Source organism: Lepidochelys olivacea (genome assembly GCF_965140295.1).
Source record: "Lepidochelys olivacea isolate rLepOli2 genome assembly, chromosome: 19".
Taxonomy (NCBI): domain Eukaryota; kingdom Metazoa; phylum Chordata; order Testudines; family Cheloniidae; genus Lepidochelys; species Lepidochelys olivacea.
In genome coordinates, this window is record NC_140429.1 from 10,661,609 (window position 1) to 10,677,602 (window position 15,994).

Here is a 15,994-nt window from a genome sequence, read left to right on the forward strand (position 1 = left end):
ATGGGGAGTGCTCCAGCCATCCGTGGGCCTGTCACAATGCAAATGAAGCATCAGTGATGCAGACTTTCTATGAGGAGAAAGAAAGAGATGATCCCTCAGGGGTAGCTCTAATGAACAATACATAGCTATTCCTGCTGCTTCAGTTTGGCATCATTAGACACAAGCTGTTGTAGGTAGTACTTTGTTAGGAAATGAAGAAATTCCCCTTTTTGGGCATCCAGCCAGGGCCTTTGATGTAGCTCCCAATTCATATGAATTTATAGCATTTCCTTTCCAGAAGGAATCAGCACTTAAATCCGTCAAAGAAATATTGCACCACCTTGTAGGTGTAGGGGAAAGATTTGCTTTTAAGAACATAAGGCTGTGTTTTTTGAGGACTAGGCCACCCTTTAGAGGACTACCCCTTTAATGACACACAGTCCTTATGGCTGTTTTTTCATTATTTATTCTAGACTCTCCACAGAGCTGTGGTGAAGAGCGGTATGGAAAATAGCAAAGTCCCTGTCCGTTGAAAGGCAGGTATGGTTCAGTCCAGCTAGAGCAGGGCTTAGTCCCAAAACTCAGATTTAAATCTGAGCTGCTAGAGAGTCTTGGGAACATTTGGATCTGGAGTTTTGGTTCAGGCTCATTGCGTGGCTGGTTCATATAAATATCTCGTCATACCCAGCAGTGGAAACGTGACCCTGAAAAGATGCAAGATTTGATGCGGATGAGACGCCACTGGCAGGCACCAGCTTTCGGGCTGACATAACCTAGAAGAGGTGGCCTGCCAGGAGCGAGGGGCTTGAATCAGCACCTCCGACACCTGTGTGGACGAGTCTCGCTCTGGAGGTTGCAACCTCCAATTTCCTGCTGCAGGAGGGGCTGGAGGAAACGCACGGGCCTGACCCCCATCCTCAAAGGGGTTTAGGCAGGAAGCAGGCCCATACCTCCAAAGGTATGTAGATGACACAGTGCTTCCCCCACCCCAAGGAGGGGTGGGATCTGTGGCCCTATGTGCACCTTGGGGCCCAGCTCCAGTTCTGGGGCAGGGCTCTATGGGGGGGCTGGGGGTGGGGGGCCGTGTATGGGGGGCTGGGGGGGGCGGGATATAGGGGGCAGGGTGGCTGGGGGGGGCGGGTTATGAGACCAGAGGGCCCAGGGAAGGCCGAGGCAGAAGGTGGCGCGCAGGCCCCGCTCTCCCTAGTTACCAGACGGCCCCGGAAGCGCCCGCGGTCTCCAGGAAGTGACGCGCTCCCCGGCGATGGCGGAAGCGGAGGCCGCGGGGGGGGAGATGAAGCAGTTTAATGGCGGCCCGGGGGCCGGGCTAGAGCCCGAGCGGGGCCGCTTCCCCTACTGCGTGGTGTGGACGCCCATCCCCGTGCTGACGTGAGTGCGCCGCGGGGCGGCTCCGGGTGGCCAGGGCCCCGCTCGGGGTCTCGGCTGCCGCCCGCGGGGCCTGGCTGCGTGTGTCCGGCTCTGCCCTGTCCCCGGGCTGCTTTGGGCGCCGGCCCCGCGTTACTCGTTGGGCGGCCGCCAGCCCCTTCGCGGTAACTGGGCCAAGGGGCGCCCCCCGTCACGCTTCCGGGGCGGCTTAGCCTGGGCAGTGCCCTCGGAGCCGGCCCCGGGCGCCTCTCTCCGCGGGCTGCCAGATGCGGCTCCCCGTTGAGCCTCCGGAGCCCCCCTTCCTGAGCCCCGGAGAGCCTGGGCTTCCTGTCCCGGGCCGGGGGGGGCTTAGCTCCATTCCAAGCGACGTAAGCTCGGCTGACAAGAGGCCCTCTTCCCGCCGGACGGGGATCTTTGTGGTGGGGGATCGTGGCCTAAGCATCGCTCTTTAAATCCCTACCTTGGGTGGTACCAACCAACCAAAAATAAAACACCGTGGCCTAGGGAAACGCTTCAAATTCTGCTGAACAAAACGTGTCGTAGAAACGAGGCGTCCTTGTGGCGCCTTAGAGAAGAACAAATTTATTGGGGGCATAAGCTTTCGTGGGCTAAAGCCCTCTTCATCGGCTGTGGGTTTTAGCCCACGAAAGTTTATGCCCAAATAAATTTGTTCGTCTCTTAAGGTGCCACAAGGACTCCGGGTTGTTTTCGCTGCTCCAGACTAACACGGCTGCCCCTCTGAAACCTGTAGTAAAAATGTTAGCTGAGGTACCAGCGCCGTCGGCTAAAAGCCATGGTGCTCCATTGGGTGGAGACCTGGGTTTGAATGTTCAGTGTCTAGCTCCCTAGCCCTGCCAGAACGGTCAGTGCTGCAGAGGCAGTGCGTACAGCCCCAGGGTCAGGGTGTGGATGGTCACAGGAGAGCCTGCTTGACAGGGAGTAGCTTGATGAGGTCTATAGAAAGTCCTGGCCAGTTATCCTAAATACATATCGTAGCTGTGAAGCATGGCTCTGGTTCAGGGAGTAGAAATGGTGGATCCTGGGGGTACAATTAGGAACCATGAAGGTTTTTTTCCCCCACCCTTGCCTCTCCTGTGCTTCAGATCTAATAGGTTTCCCACTACAATGAGCATGGATGATCACAAGGGCAGCCAGGAGCCGACTCACAATCGCTACTTTCTCTGTGGCTTTTCTCCTCGCTAAGACCATATAACGTGTACGTTTGTCGAGTGCAAACCTCATGACTTCAGGTTTTTCTATAAGAAGGCATGGTCTCTTGTCAAGGCTGCTTCTGAGCAGCTGCATGAATTTTTACAGTTGGCTTTAGATATGCCCACTGTAGCAGCATGTGGATTTATTAAATAGTTTGAAGCAATTTGAGAAAAAAATATTTATAATTCCTTTATAATGATGGCTGGGTTATTTTTGGCATGTCTTTTCCAATTTTCTTTCATGCAGTTGGGGGAAACAACCCAAACACAGCCATCCCTAGTGATGACCAAACAAGTACATGCAAAATCAGCACACTAGAAAGAGGCATTTGAAAGCAATATAACCTTTTGTTGCAATCTGACTAAAATATCCAAAGCCATAATGAAATTATTTTGATTTGTTTGCTGCTTCTTTTAGTGGCTAGGGAATAGTTGTAGCAGAGCTGAGATGGGGAGAAAAGATATTTTATGCAGTGTACCAGATATCTGAATGATAACCCTTCAACCTCAGGTGGAGAAGAAAAACCATATTACAGCGTTCATGTTAATGAATGCTCTAAGGTTGCAGACCAACTTTCATTGTAACTCCTGTTTTCACCTGCTTAAACATTCCAGGCTTCATCTCATCCTAAAGTACTGTTTAAAAAAGAAAAGTGAAGAAAAAATCTTTTCAGCTTTTTAATTAGCTGATTAAGGAGTAAGACATGTATCCTTTTAACAGACCACTGGATATCTTTTCTTTCTCCTGGATTTCCCCTCCCATGTCAGTATTGACAACTTTTTGCAGAATCATCAGAAATCTCATGAGATGGTTGTGATGCTGTGAAATTTCTTGTTGTTTGGCACAATTATCAAATTTTCCTCCTCTCTTCCCAGTCACATGGGCCATTCAGTCCCCATATCTGAATTTAGAGTTTAAAAACTAGGTAATCTTTTTAATGTAGGCATGTCTTCTGTAATGTTTAGAACTTCAGACCCAACAGCATCCTGGCAATCAAAAAATGAAATTGACTGTAAAACTCCCCCTATGTAAAAGTGAAACTGTCTGGTTTGTTTTCGTTGTCCAAGATAGTGAAATGCAAAGAATAAATAGTGTAAATGGTGAAAAGTAAATAAAAGTCATTAGGGGGTTGGGGAGATTGGCTTAGCCCAGCCTATAAATATTTAGCGCTAAACAACAACTAAGGCCTGGTCAACACTTGAAAATCAGATCAACCTAGCAACAGTCGCTCAGGACTATGAAAGTAATTGCACCCTGAATGCTGTGGTTAGGTCAACCTAACCTCTGGCATAGACGCAGCTAGATCTACTACCACCTTGTGAAGTGGTGGATTAATTACAACGAAAAAACCCTTTCCGTTGAAGTAGGAAGCGTCTACACTGCAGTGGCATAGCTACAGTGCTGCTGCCATGCCGCTGTAGCACTTGTAGTGTAGACATAGCCTTAGGGTGTGGGGACGTAACTCTGCTAGCTCCCAAAGGCTGTAAATACCGAGGAGGAGGAGAAGATTTTAGGATAGCACAAGATAATTAGATAAAAATATAAACTGATGTCAAGAAACCTTTGGAAAAACAGGACCATTTAGGCTAGGAAATATTCTTCCTAGTGGTGGGAGCCCATTGTCTGGGGGAGACACAATAAGTTTTCAGTGAAAAACAGACCTGGTGTCTTTTGTCCCAAACTTAGATAGTAAACCCCTTGGGGCAGGGGCCGTCTTTTTGTTCTGTGATTGTACAGTGCCTAGCATTGTGGAGACCTGGTCCGTGACTAGGGCTCTCAGGTGGTGGTGGTATTGAAGTATTTGTATGATTGTAAGTATTGGTATAAAGATGGGTTAGATGACCTAATAATTTTTTTCATTGATAACTTACGAGATTCAATTTGTCTTCAAGAGAGCTTCCTTCTAGAGCCAGTGCATTTACCCAGAAAAACTAAAATGGGGTTGCTTCAGATAAAGATTGAAGTGCTCATTCCTTCCTGGTTTCAGATGGCTTGCACAGTGGTGTATTTTGAGAGCAGCATCAGGCCCTGAGACTCCTGTCTTTGTAATAACTACAATTAATCATATTAAAAGCTTAAAGTCTTGGTGTCAATGCAAAGAAACCTAAATTTGTGGAATTGCTTGTCCGGGTGGTGTGGGTTTGGGCATTATCTGCTTTTATATTCTCCTACCTGTATGTGTGTACCTGTGTGACCTAGCCTCTGCCAATTTGTGCTCAGATCTGCTTTATTAGCTGTCACGTCTCTTCCCCCCTCACCCCCAGCACCTACCTCTAACTTGCTTGCTCTGTCTGTCTTTGTCCCACACAGTTCATTGTGTAACCCAGTGATTTTCAAACTTTTGTACTGGTGACCCCTCTCACACAGCAAGCCTCTGAGTGCTACCCTCCCCCCCTTATAAATTAAAGACACTTTTAAATATATTTAACACCATTATAAATGCTGGAGGCAAAGCAGGGTTTGGGGTGGAGCCTGACAGCTCGCAACCCCTCATGTAATAAACTTGCGACCCCCTGAGGGGTCCCGACCCCCAGTTTGAGAACCCCTGATGTAGCCATTCTAGCAATCTTCTGACGGAGTGTGTGATCAGGGTGAGACATTTGACGCCGACATTTCATTTGTTATCTTGGTAGATGGCTCTTCCCTATCATCGGCCACATGGGTATCTGTACGTCAGCTGGAGTCATTCGGGACTTTGCGGGCCCTTACTACGTCTCCGTAAGTAGGTGATGGTTCTGGTTGATAAATGAGGAATTTGAAGTTGGCCTGGTGCCCACCCTCCTCAAATGCTTGTGAACGGTTCTCTCGGTGTTTCACATTTCCAAAGTGAAATGAAAGCTTGAAATAATTGCTGCATAAATCCCTGAAGAGCAGAGAACTGCTGTGTGTTTAATTTTTTTCCACTGGCTAACCCTGTATTGGATTCAGGGCAGATACAGCCATGTTAGTCACCTTTGTGTTGAGGGCTGGCCAGTGCAGATAAGCTGGTTACTGCGATCAAGGATGGGCTAATTTGTTTTATTGAGCAATAAGGGAAGGGTGTCTTTTGACCTCTTGTACCTCCAGAGAAGCATTAGATTCCAGTGACAAGGGTTAGTCTGATGTATCCCACAATACAGGTGAATATTGCCATTTTTGGGTCAAAATCAGGGGTCCAATATTAGTGTAACTTAGAGATTGAGGGGGCTAGGAGAAGATGCATTTATTGAATTTTGTGTGGTCTGTATTCTCCTTTCTCCTTTCTGTAGGAAGACAACATGGCGTTTGGGAAGCCGGTGAAGTAAGTGCTGCTGTTTCTTTTTATTAAACTTTTAACAAATTCACATGGAAATGTCCTTAATTAACTGAAACCAACATAAATATGTAGTAATATAGGTAACAGTCTCAGAGATCAAAGGCCCTAATTCAAAGGGGCAGCTAGTGTATCTGTGCATTCCAAGAGAGAACATTAAATTAAATCTGATTAGAAGCATGACTGCAAAGTTATGGTATTAAAATAATGAGAGAGTCAATATTTACATGACTATTACAGCGGTTAAGAGTTTATATTAAAGTAGAATTTGTGGCAATCAGTTGCTGAAAGTAAATGATATCAAAAACTGAGTGATAAACAGTTAATATTCCCATCTTGGTTTTGATGTTTTTATTTGCCATGATGCAAATCAGCTCCTGATTTTTGGACTTTATTCAAATAAACAAGTATGTGGATGGAATTAGGGTTTTAAATTCCACATGAAAACTGGAGTTCAGAACCTAATTTGTTCCACATGTACAATAATCCCTTGCTAGCTGAGGTGTAACTGCTTTAGGTTGGAGGTGGGGGGTGGGGTTCTCCTGATGCCTTCTTATCACATGCACCTCTCTAGAACAATGCAGTTCCTTGAGTTCACTGAGCCTCATTAATGAATGACTGAGGGTTTGTCTGCTGACTCCTGCTTTAAATAGCCCCCTAATGGGGAAGGAAAGGAAACTGAAAGAACAGAAGGTGTAGTGATTAAACTAGGGGTTCTTGTGTCTTCCTTGTCAGGTACTGGAAACTGGATCCAAACAAAGTGTACTCCAGCAGTCCCAATGCTTGGGATACAGCTGTGCATGATGCCTCTGAGGAGTACAAGCACCGAATGGTAAGACTTGCTGCCCCGCCTGCATATAGGCTAGTCTTGATTTAACCAGGTGCAGTGAAACAAGGAAAATCCTGTATTTTTTTTCTTAATAAAATGCTACTCTTAAAGAGCTTGGACAAATCTTCTAATGTTTCTTGCTCTTCTCCCATCTGTGAAATGAAATTTCTTGATGGGCTGATCCCTTTTTATGAAGCAGTTGATAAGAGCTATGTGATCAAAGCCAGTTCTTGACTGTTTTCTGTGTCATGCTCTATCCTCATGTCTCTGCATCTTCACACTTGCCTCGTGAAAGGCTTATGTTCTTGCACTGGTCTTCCATCTCTAAGGTAATATGGAATCAGAATCCTTCTGCTTACTTACTGCTAAACTGGGAGTAAGCCCTGGGGAATATACCCTCTCAGCAGTTTGTTCTGAACTAGCATCCAAAAGCACCAGTGGGATTGGGGTCCTGTTGAGTTCTATTAGAACTTATTATCTGGCTAATTTTAGGGGACAATCCTGCCCCAGAACGAAGAGGGACGGACCTGGAGGAACCTAATGGAGACCGAAAAATTCTAACTTCATGTCCCTTTCTATTATAGCACAATCTTTGCTGTGACAACTGCCACTCCCATGTGGCTCTGGCCTTAAACCTAATGAGATACGATAACAGCAGCTCCTGGAACATGATCAAACTTTGCTTCCTCTCCCTCCTGTATGGGAAGTATGTAAGGTGAGCTGCAGACCAGTCTAGATCCTGCAGGCGAGGGGATCTGTTTATTGAAGGGCTAGCTTCTCAAAGTTTCTGATCCTTCAGTGTTTTTCGCCACCCCAGAGAGAAGTGGTTAAGCTTTCACCCATATGTCTTCCAATTGTGTATTGAGGACCGTAGGGCTCAGCTGATAGCATACCTGCTCTTGGCTGGATGATTGTGGGCTCAGTGCTTATGAGGAATCCTGACACTAGCGCACAGCTAAGTTGGCAGGGTTGCTGTCCTTTTTACCAAGATGTTAAGAGCAGGCTTCCCATGACTGGTGAAAGCTCAAGAGGAAAGAGAGATCACCAGTGTCCTGAGCAACCCTATATCTCCATTAAAGGCCAAGGTGTGGTGTGTGAGGTTTTGCTGAGCTTGTGATCTCCTGAGATACTAGTGTTTAACATTTTGCTTTGTGAAGTGCTTTTGGGGGTTTGACCTATGAAAAGTGTAATCTAAAGCAAATCCTAGTCTATAGCTCCCCATGAAGTCTTTGGCTGCCTGACCCTGGGTCTGGCCACCGCTTGTAATGTTCATAACTGTGACCATACTTGGCAGTGGCCTATGTCAGCCACAAATTTTCTTCTCTCTCTTTTGTGTTGTAATAAAATGAGTCCCATTTTTTTATTAGGATGTCCATCCACTGCTCTTTGGATTTTTCTCCCAGACCTTTACCACCAAAATTGCTTTCAGCACCATAATAGCGTTCACCTGGGCTTTGTTTAAAAAGAATAACTTTAGTGCCAGTTTCTCAGTCCTAGGGAATGTGATCCTCTGTAGACGCAGAACAGATAGAGCAGGGCAGTAGAGTACAAGCTTCCCCAATACTGTCCTGCAAATGTTTTTTACCCCTGTTCTGGAGGAGCCTCTAGGGGCTTTTAGGGGAGTTCAGTCCCTGTGCCTTAGTCAGTCCTCGGCCCCGCTACTCAAGTTGCCAGCTGTAATAACATTTCATTGCATTTTTGTAACATGGGAATTTATGACCTAGGACTGATCTGATGTGACCATCCCCTTTCATATAGACATCAAATAGCCAGCCAGTGCTAACTGCTGGGCTGGATTTGAACTGACAGCAGAGATCAGTCTGGGTCCGGTTCTGTTCAATATCTTCATCAGTGATTTAGATCAGGGCATAGAGTGTACTCTTATGCAGTTTGTGGGTGATACCAAGCTGGGAGGGGTTGCAAATGCTTTGGAGGATCGGATTAACATTCAAAATGAGCTGGACAAACTGGAGAAATGGTCTGAAGTAAACAGGACGAAATTCAATAAGGACACATGCAGAGTACTCCACTTAGGAAAGAACAATCAGTTGCACACATACAAACTGGGAAAGGACTGCCTCGGAAAGAATACTGCGCAAAGGGATCTGGGGGTCATAGTGGATGACAAGTTAAATATGAGTCAACAGTTAGGGTGATGGTTCCTCCCTTTCTAACCTGCAACTCTTCAATTATCCCCAAACATTTCTCTCCCTCCCTACCCCCCATACACACCCTCATTATCCCTTATCAGCCGTGTCTCTTTTTAATCCTCTTTCTCTCTCTTGCAGCATAGGGGGGTTCATGAAGACCTGGCTTCCCTTTGTCCTTTTCTTGGGGGTGATCCTGACTGTCATTCTGACCCTTCACTTGCGGTGATGGATACCGTGCTTCCCTTCCATTGGTGCACAAGGGATGAAACTGTGGTTGCTGGATCCAACAGGTTGGGGACACAGGACCCTGGGAGTCACTACAAGAGAAGATGGCATCTTCACTCAATAGTAACGACTCTCACTTATGCTTCCTGGGACTGATGTCTGTCTTTCTGTTTTGTTCCGTCACTGGGGTCTCCCAGTATTTGGGGGCTTGGGGCCTCTGAATTCTGCTGCTCACCCCCCCGCTGGTTGGTTTTGGGAATGTACCCTGTAAGCAATGATCTCAACACAGGGTAATGTTGCAAGGGCTAAACCTGCCTCTTGGTACCTGGGCTGCCTCCTTAGCACAAGCAAATACTCATTGTAAGGTTTTCTGTGATCCCAGGCTGCCTTTACATTACTACTTATTTCCTCTCAGTAAACTTCATCATATGCTTCTTAACTATTACGCTGCCCAGATATGGTGTGAGTTCTGAATTTCTGAGGAGGAGAGGAGGGATCCCCTTATTGCACAAATCTCCTATAGCACACATTTTCAAGTGGAGATTCAAGTCTGTTAGTGGCCATGTTCACCTACTGCGGTATATAATGCCACTCTGCGCGTGTACACTCTCCCTTGTACCTGGTAGCGAAACAAAAGTGCTGGTGGCAAAGCATTCCTCTGATAACATTCATGAGCATTCTCCTGTGGCAGGGCAGCGCTGCTATAAATTAGCAGCCTCAGAATGAGGGGCATTGCACTAAAGCGTGCATAGATGTCACGCTGTGGAATGGCTCGTAGCAGTCCGTGCACTTCCAGTAGCATATTACTGCAGAGATCAGAATGTGCACATCTGGTCCAGGACATGGACAATGTAGCCCCCTTGCTCCTGCCTTTGCCACGTCTTCCTAAAATTGCTACTCTTTTCCTGCAGCAGTTTACTTTTCTGGAGTCCCTAACACTTATGTACCGCAGCTTAGCCACACCCTTGCAATAGACTTGGTGATGTGACAGCAGCACCAGCATACTCATGGGACAGTATGTTTAGCTGTGGGTCTCTAAAACATCTTTGCTCTGCTGTGGAGTGAAATACTTGAATTCCAAGCCAGCTGGTGAGTACAAAATATTTATTAAAAGAAGTGTTTGAAGACACAGAGTTCCTCAAGTGCAGTTAACCGCTTCCTTTAGGCCTGGGCCTATGAAAGGTAGCATCTATCCCATAGTGCCGAGTGGTGGCAGTTTTCCTACAGCTGGTCTCAGGTTAATGAACATGAAGATCTATTCGCTTCCAAAGCGGATTCATTATTACACTTTGAAAAGATGGGAGTGCTGCGTTACACTACCATGGCAGCACTAGACTGTGCCTCATGGGACCCCTTATGAAAGCTAAAAAAAAGATTATTGGTGAAGACGCCAACTTGATAGCCCTAGAATCTGCTCACGCACCACAGTAGAGACAGCACAGATGTGGGCTACGCAAGCTTCTCATAGACATTGGCCAATAAATGTGCCTCAGTCCTGAGCTGGAGGCACTTGCTGGGAAAATCCGTTTGTTCATTCCTTGGCCTCTCTGCTAAGGGTGCCACCCAGGGTACCCAATGTGGTGGCTGGCTTCGAAAAGGTGCCCATTTGTTTGCTGTGAACTGGGGCAAGCACACCGCCTCAATCACAGAGCAGGGATTCATTTTTCAACTCTGATGCTTTAAAAGGACAATTCTTTACCGCAGCCAATGAATTCCAGCCTCAAGTAACTGTGTCGTCAGTAGCTCTCTACATCCCTTGCTTAGCAGCATGCCATTTTCACTGGTTCCTATGCCTCTTGAAAGACGATTCCAAACCACATTTGTTGCTTTCAGAACTCTCCACGCACTCTCCTCCAGTTCAGGGGGAGGAAAGGGGCTTCTCCTGTGTAGCTCCATCTCTCCTCGCTGGCATCTAATTCTCTTTATCACCAAACACTTTCCCTCCTAGCCTAGGAAGGAGACTGTGTAGACACTGCCTTGTCTTTCCCTTACACCTGGAACTGAAATCCTCTTCTCAGTGTCTCTCCGGCATTCAGTTATTTCAAGCATGAGCAGAGAGCAGGCTGCTGCTAAGTGAACTCTAGGCTGATTAGATATTCAAGGTCTCACATCAAAGTGAACCTTAGAATGAGCGTGTGGTGTCTTATCAAGTTACCTTGTGCTACTTCAGTTATTACCTGGCGAAGTTACTACTGAAGTAACAGGCCTAGCCAATTGAATAGGAAAGATTCCTACACTGCTTTCCTGTGTTACTGCTTGAAGTGACCTGCCAAGAATGACATCAAGGAAGACCTAGAAACCTCTGTGCCCAGAGCTAGAAGCCAACCTGCTTTGAGCAGTAGTAATAGTCCTGATACACATTGGGTCGACTTGTAGGAGTGCTTCCCTGATGTCTTAAGTATACAAGCGTTGCCAAAGTTGAAGCTTTAACACTGTCAGTGGCTGAAGCAGGAGCAAGTCTACTGGCCCCTGTGTATTCTGAAAGCATGTATGCTACCCTGACCATGCGTATGCACTCCTCCCCCACCCCCGAATCTCCTCCCTGTCAGGAGCATTAGAAACACTAATAGCTCCAGACTAGAGTATTGTAGGATCTGACGTGGGGATTGTCCAGTGCACCAGTCAAGTCCTTGAACTGATTCAGGCTGGGAATGAATGGGTGAGCACTTTGACTGATGCGGCAGTAACAGAGCTGGGGTCAATGCTTTGTATGAGTCCCAGCTGAGCGACCAGCTCCCGCTCAGGCCTTGACCCTGGTTTCACAGATACTGAAGGAGTGCCCAGCTGTGCAGGGCAGCCTAAGGTGGCTACAATCTAGGAGGAATCCTAAAGTTTAGGTACACTGCAGCCAGCGGAAATATCCTGCCCTTGAATGTGCCAAGTTGCCCCACTCAGGAGGGCTGGCCAAAGGAAACTGGGAGCAGCAGAGCTGTGCGAAGAGACATAAGCAGAAAACCAGGGGCCTGTGTCTCTACTGGTAAAATTCAGACCCACCAAGCCCCGGAAGCAGAAGTGCCAATGGAAGTTATAGCGTGGATGGGGGAGCAGGTGGATTTTTATGACCATCTTGCCTAACCAGGAGCTGCCCCTGGAGGGAGCTACACATCTGACATTTTCCCTTGGTGTTGACAAGGCTGAACTGGGTGCCCTGGGCTGGTGGGCAGTGAGTGCCCGCTGCGTGCAGCTTTCTTTACGTTGCCTACAAAGTGCATGTTGCCCCTTTTAGAATGGCTGTGTTAAAGTTGAACACCCAATGGTAAGGTGTTGCCATTGGTCTATGTACCCCTCTTGAAAACACTCTCCCTCTAGGGTCTAGCCCTTCCCCACCACTCTCTCCACTGCTTGTCTCAAGCAGGTCTGCTGCAGAGCTTCTTGGATTTGCCTCTGTTCTTTATCGGGGCCGCTGTCCTTTGGGTTTGTTCTCATTATCTCAGAGGGGTGTTGGGCTACTTTGTCAATATTGAACGCTGCTGCTGTGATTTCATAATTCCAGTGGTGGGGAAAATAAACTCCTTTCTGTGTATGTCTCCAAGTGCCGGTTCTTTCGTTGTTCTGTCTCCTTTTCTTCCTCTAGCTGTCAGTGAGGAGAGAGGGATGTATTCCCTGGGCCCAGCTCACTCTGCCCTCTCCCTACTCTGCAGGTCTCAGGGCTGCAGTCTCCAAACTGTGTTTCAGCTGCAAGTCTGTGATTTCGTCCCACCTCAGGTATCCTGACCCACGGTCATTCAAATGCCATCTCTCAGTGCTCCAGTTTGCCATCTGTGATGGGAGAAAATGGGGTTCTTGGCAGAACTGAATAATGGCCCAAGCGTTATCCTGCCTCAAACGGGGAGGCTCTGGCTTCCTCTTCAGAACCCAGCTTTGGGCAGAGGGTTGAGCTTACCGTGTGCAGGGCTCCAACTTCTGGTGCTACATAAGCAGGGCGATGCTGTCTTCTGTGGTCCTGCAGCTGGCCCATCTGGTGCTCAGTCAGCACAGGTATGGTCTCTGACATGGCTTGTGCTTCAGGCTGGGGCCCTGGGGCTCTTCAGGCATGTGTCCTCTCCTCCCCACCAGCTCAGCATCTCACAGTCTGTCCTCATCACAGTTACAACTGAATCTGAGGAGTTAGCTATGGCCAGGTTAAAATGGGGAGTGTAAATGGGCCCTTTTCCCTGTTCTGGACTGGAGCTCAAAACTTGATTGTCCCAGGCTTCAGTGCAGTTGCAGTCCCACCTACCCTGTTCCCTCTGCCTGCTGTTACCGCTCAATAGGCTTGAATTGCTAATCCTTGGAGATCACTGACAAAGTGATAGAGCAGGTGCTGAACCAACCTCCTGGGAGAAGAATGCTCTCTTAGATAAGCCCCCTCTTGCTTCGGGAGGTTTAGCCCACTTAGCTGTGAATAGATTCCCTTTTTCATTGTTTAATTCTTCTGCATCCCTGTTTTCCTAGAAGCTGCGTGAGACTCTCCAGTTCCTTATCCTGCTGCAGAGCCATCCTCCACTGCCCTCTAGAAAGACAAAGGTCCTGGCTCTTTCATTTCACCGAAAGGGCAGCACTTGGGAAGGAGGTTCTCGCAGTTGCGCAATGTGAGCTGCGGTCTAACCACCCTGTGGAGGGGCTGAATGGAATAGTAGTATGCAAACAGGCCTAATATTGCCGGGTGCATCCCCCCACCTAAGCCTGTGGGGTTGCAGGGTTTAAAACAGGCCTTGGACTAGAAGGATTGCTACATAACAGGCAACCAGTTGCCCATTTAATCTGCTATCCAGTGGCCAAAGCTGGATGGTAGAAGAAAGGGGGAAACCTTAAAAGTCAGTCATGACTACTCTTCCTGGGCCTTTAAAAATTCTCCCTAATTATAAAATAGCACCGCTGCACAGAGTGAAGTCTTTTCTGCCCCAGTCTCCTTCACTGTCATGGGCCGTGGGGTCTGAAGCCTCCACCTGTGGTCACGTAGGGCTGCACGTAGCCAGGGAGCCCATAGTCCACTGCCAAACATCTGACTGTACGTGCTCCAACAAGAGTGTTGCCTAATGACTCATACTGCCTTCTAGGCCCTGCTCAGCTTCACTCCCTTCCCCTAGTAAGAGAAAGCCCTGCTCTGCTCCCCGCATTGCTGGCTGTGCTGCTAGCTGGCTTCTCTGTAACTTTTTTCCCATGTACCATGGAGATCACAGGGCTGGTCATATGTGCAAAGGGATCTGCATGGGGCTTCATAAGTCCTGCTTTGCAAAAGGCCCCATCGAAACTAGGACCAGTCCTGAAGTCCTAAGCTAGTTTGAGATCCTGGTGAAAGAGGGAGGGTATGATTGTGCCAGTATTGAATAAGGCCCTTGGAGAGATGGGAAGCACACATGGAAAATCTCTTTCCTCCAGAGCTCAAATGATTACCAGCTGCACGTTAACCTTTGATTCCCCTCGCTCAAGGAACTTCACTGGTGCGAAGGTTCTATGTCCCAGTGATGTCACTTAGCAGGCAGCTTTTGGTGCTCTGTTCTGCGTTCTGGTAACCTATTGCTGCCCTTTACGAAGCAGCAAAACTCAGAGCATTTAAAGCGGCAGGGAAAGACTCACCAGACATTACCATGGGCCTTGGTGTAATGAGACCATTTCAGTCCACTCGTGGTCTTCTGGTTTACAGTCTCAGCAGAGGGCAAGGACTGAATGGGCCATGGACGCTGCCCTCTCCTGCATTCTGAGATCTGTTCTGAGGCACATCAGCTGGGAAGCTTGCCCTGCTAGTGCCCTGACATAAACCCTGTTCTGTGAATGGCAAAAGGCCTTCAGCCCCCAGGGCTGCCAGTCTAGCACCATTCCCCAGTGCTACTCTCATTAGCTTGCATCTTTAAGGCTGAATAATTTTTGTGGCTAGTTCCTCTCTCAGCAGGAGCAGCTGATCCTGGGTCTGGAGAGTTGTTTGGCACAGGGTGTTGTCTGCTTTATGTGGCAGAGCCCACAACAAGGTGGAGGAAACTCACCGTGGCACCAGGGCTTAGACGTGCTTGAGTGGGCAAAGTTACCCTAATGAAAAGCAGCTCAGTGCTGCAGGGTCACGGGAGAGGCGCCTGCCTTGATCTTCCTTTATTAAATTCTTCTAAGCGTTGTTTGTTTTGGCTGGCACCATCTCTACCTCTGCTCCTGAAGCAATGCTAGTTGTGATTTCCCCCAATGACTGAGTGCGCTGCCGGCTTGCTGACCTGCGGTGAAGCCATCCCAGTTGCTGCTCCCATCCCCAGCTGCTGTTTGTGCTGCTAGAAAGACACTTCTTGCATTTCTGGGGTCATCTCTCTCTCTCGGATTGAATTGTCTCAATCAGACACGTCCGGCATTTCAAACTGCAGGGAGTGGTGCAGCGTTTGCTACCAGAGTTAGTGGGCTGGTACTGGGCTTGTGGGACGGCTAACCAATTTGGCTCACAGCTCAGATCGTAAGAGGAAGGGATGCGGGTATTTTAAGTCTTTGCTTTGAGAAATCTCCCCTCTACTGTCCCCTGTGTGCTTCTGGGCTGCTGTAATAGAGAGTGGTGTAACAGTATTGGGAATAAAGAAAAGGAGTACTTGTGGCACCTTAGAGACTAACCAAGGTGCCACAAGTCCTCCTTTTCTTTTTGCGAATACAGACTAACAGGCTGTTACTCTGAAACCTGTCAGTATTAGGAATGAGCTGTACCGCTCAAAGCACCTTTATACCAGAATAACTGAGTCCATGCTAGGGGATTGTACTGGTCGATCGAAATTGATTTCTAAACCAATACAACACCTATAGGTGGATACGCTTGAATTCTGGAGGAGCACTAGCTCCAGCCTGGTTAAAGCGGAGACCGGCTTTATTTTTTAATAGGTGCTATTTCAGTGTGTTCTCACATGCACATGCCAGGGCTTTAGACACTGCTGGGCCGTGTCGGAGAAGGAGGAGAGGTCATGGAACAAATTTGGA

The 15,994-nt window shown here is 47.8% G+C and overlaps 1 protein-coding gene across 1 annotated transcript; it reads left to right on the forward strand.

Moving 5' to 3' along the window:
- Window positions 1-1,212: 1,212 nt before the first annotated feature.
- Window positions 1,213-12,596, forward strand: TMEM222 (transmembrane protein 222). The gene is made up of 6 exons (XM_084652200.1): window positions 1,213-1,368; window positions 5,211-5,295; window positions 5,826-5,857; window positions 6,605-6,701; window positions 7,283-7,413; window positions 8,987-12,596. Exons 1-6 carry the CDS (start codon window positions 1,244-1,246, stop codon window positions 9,072-9,074), a joined length of 558 nt encoding a protein of 185 aa, XP_084508326.1. The 5' UTR covers window positions 1,213-1,243; the 3' UTR covers window positions 9,075-12,596.
- The last annotated feature ends 3,398 nt before the right edge of the window (window positions 12,597-15,994 follow it).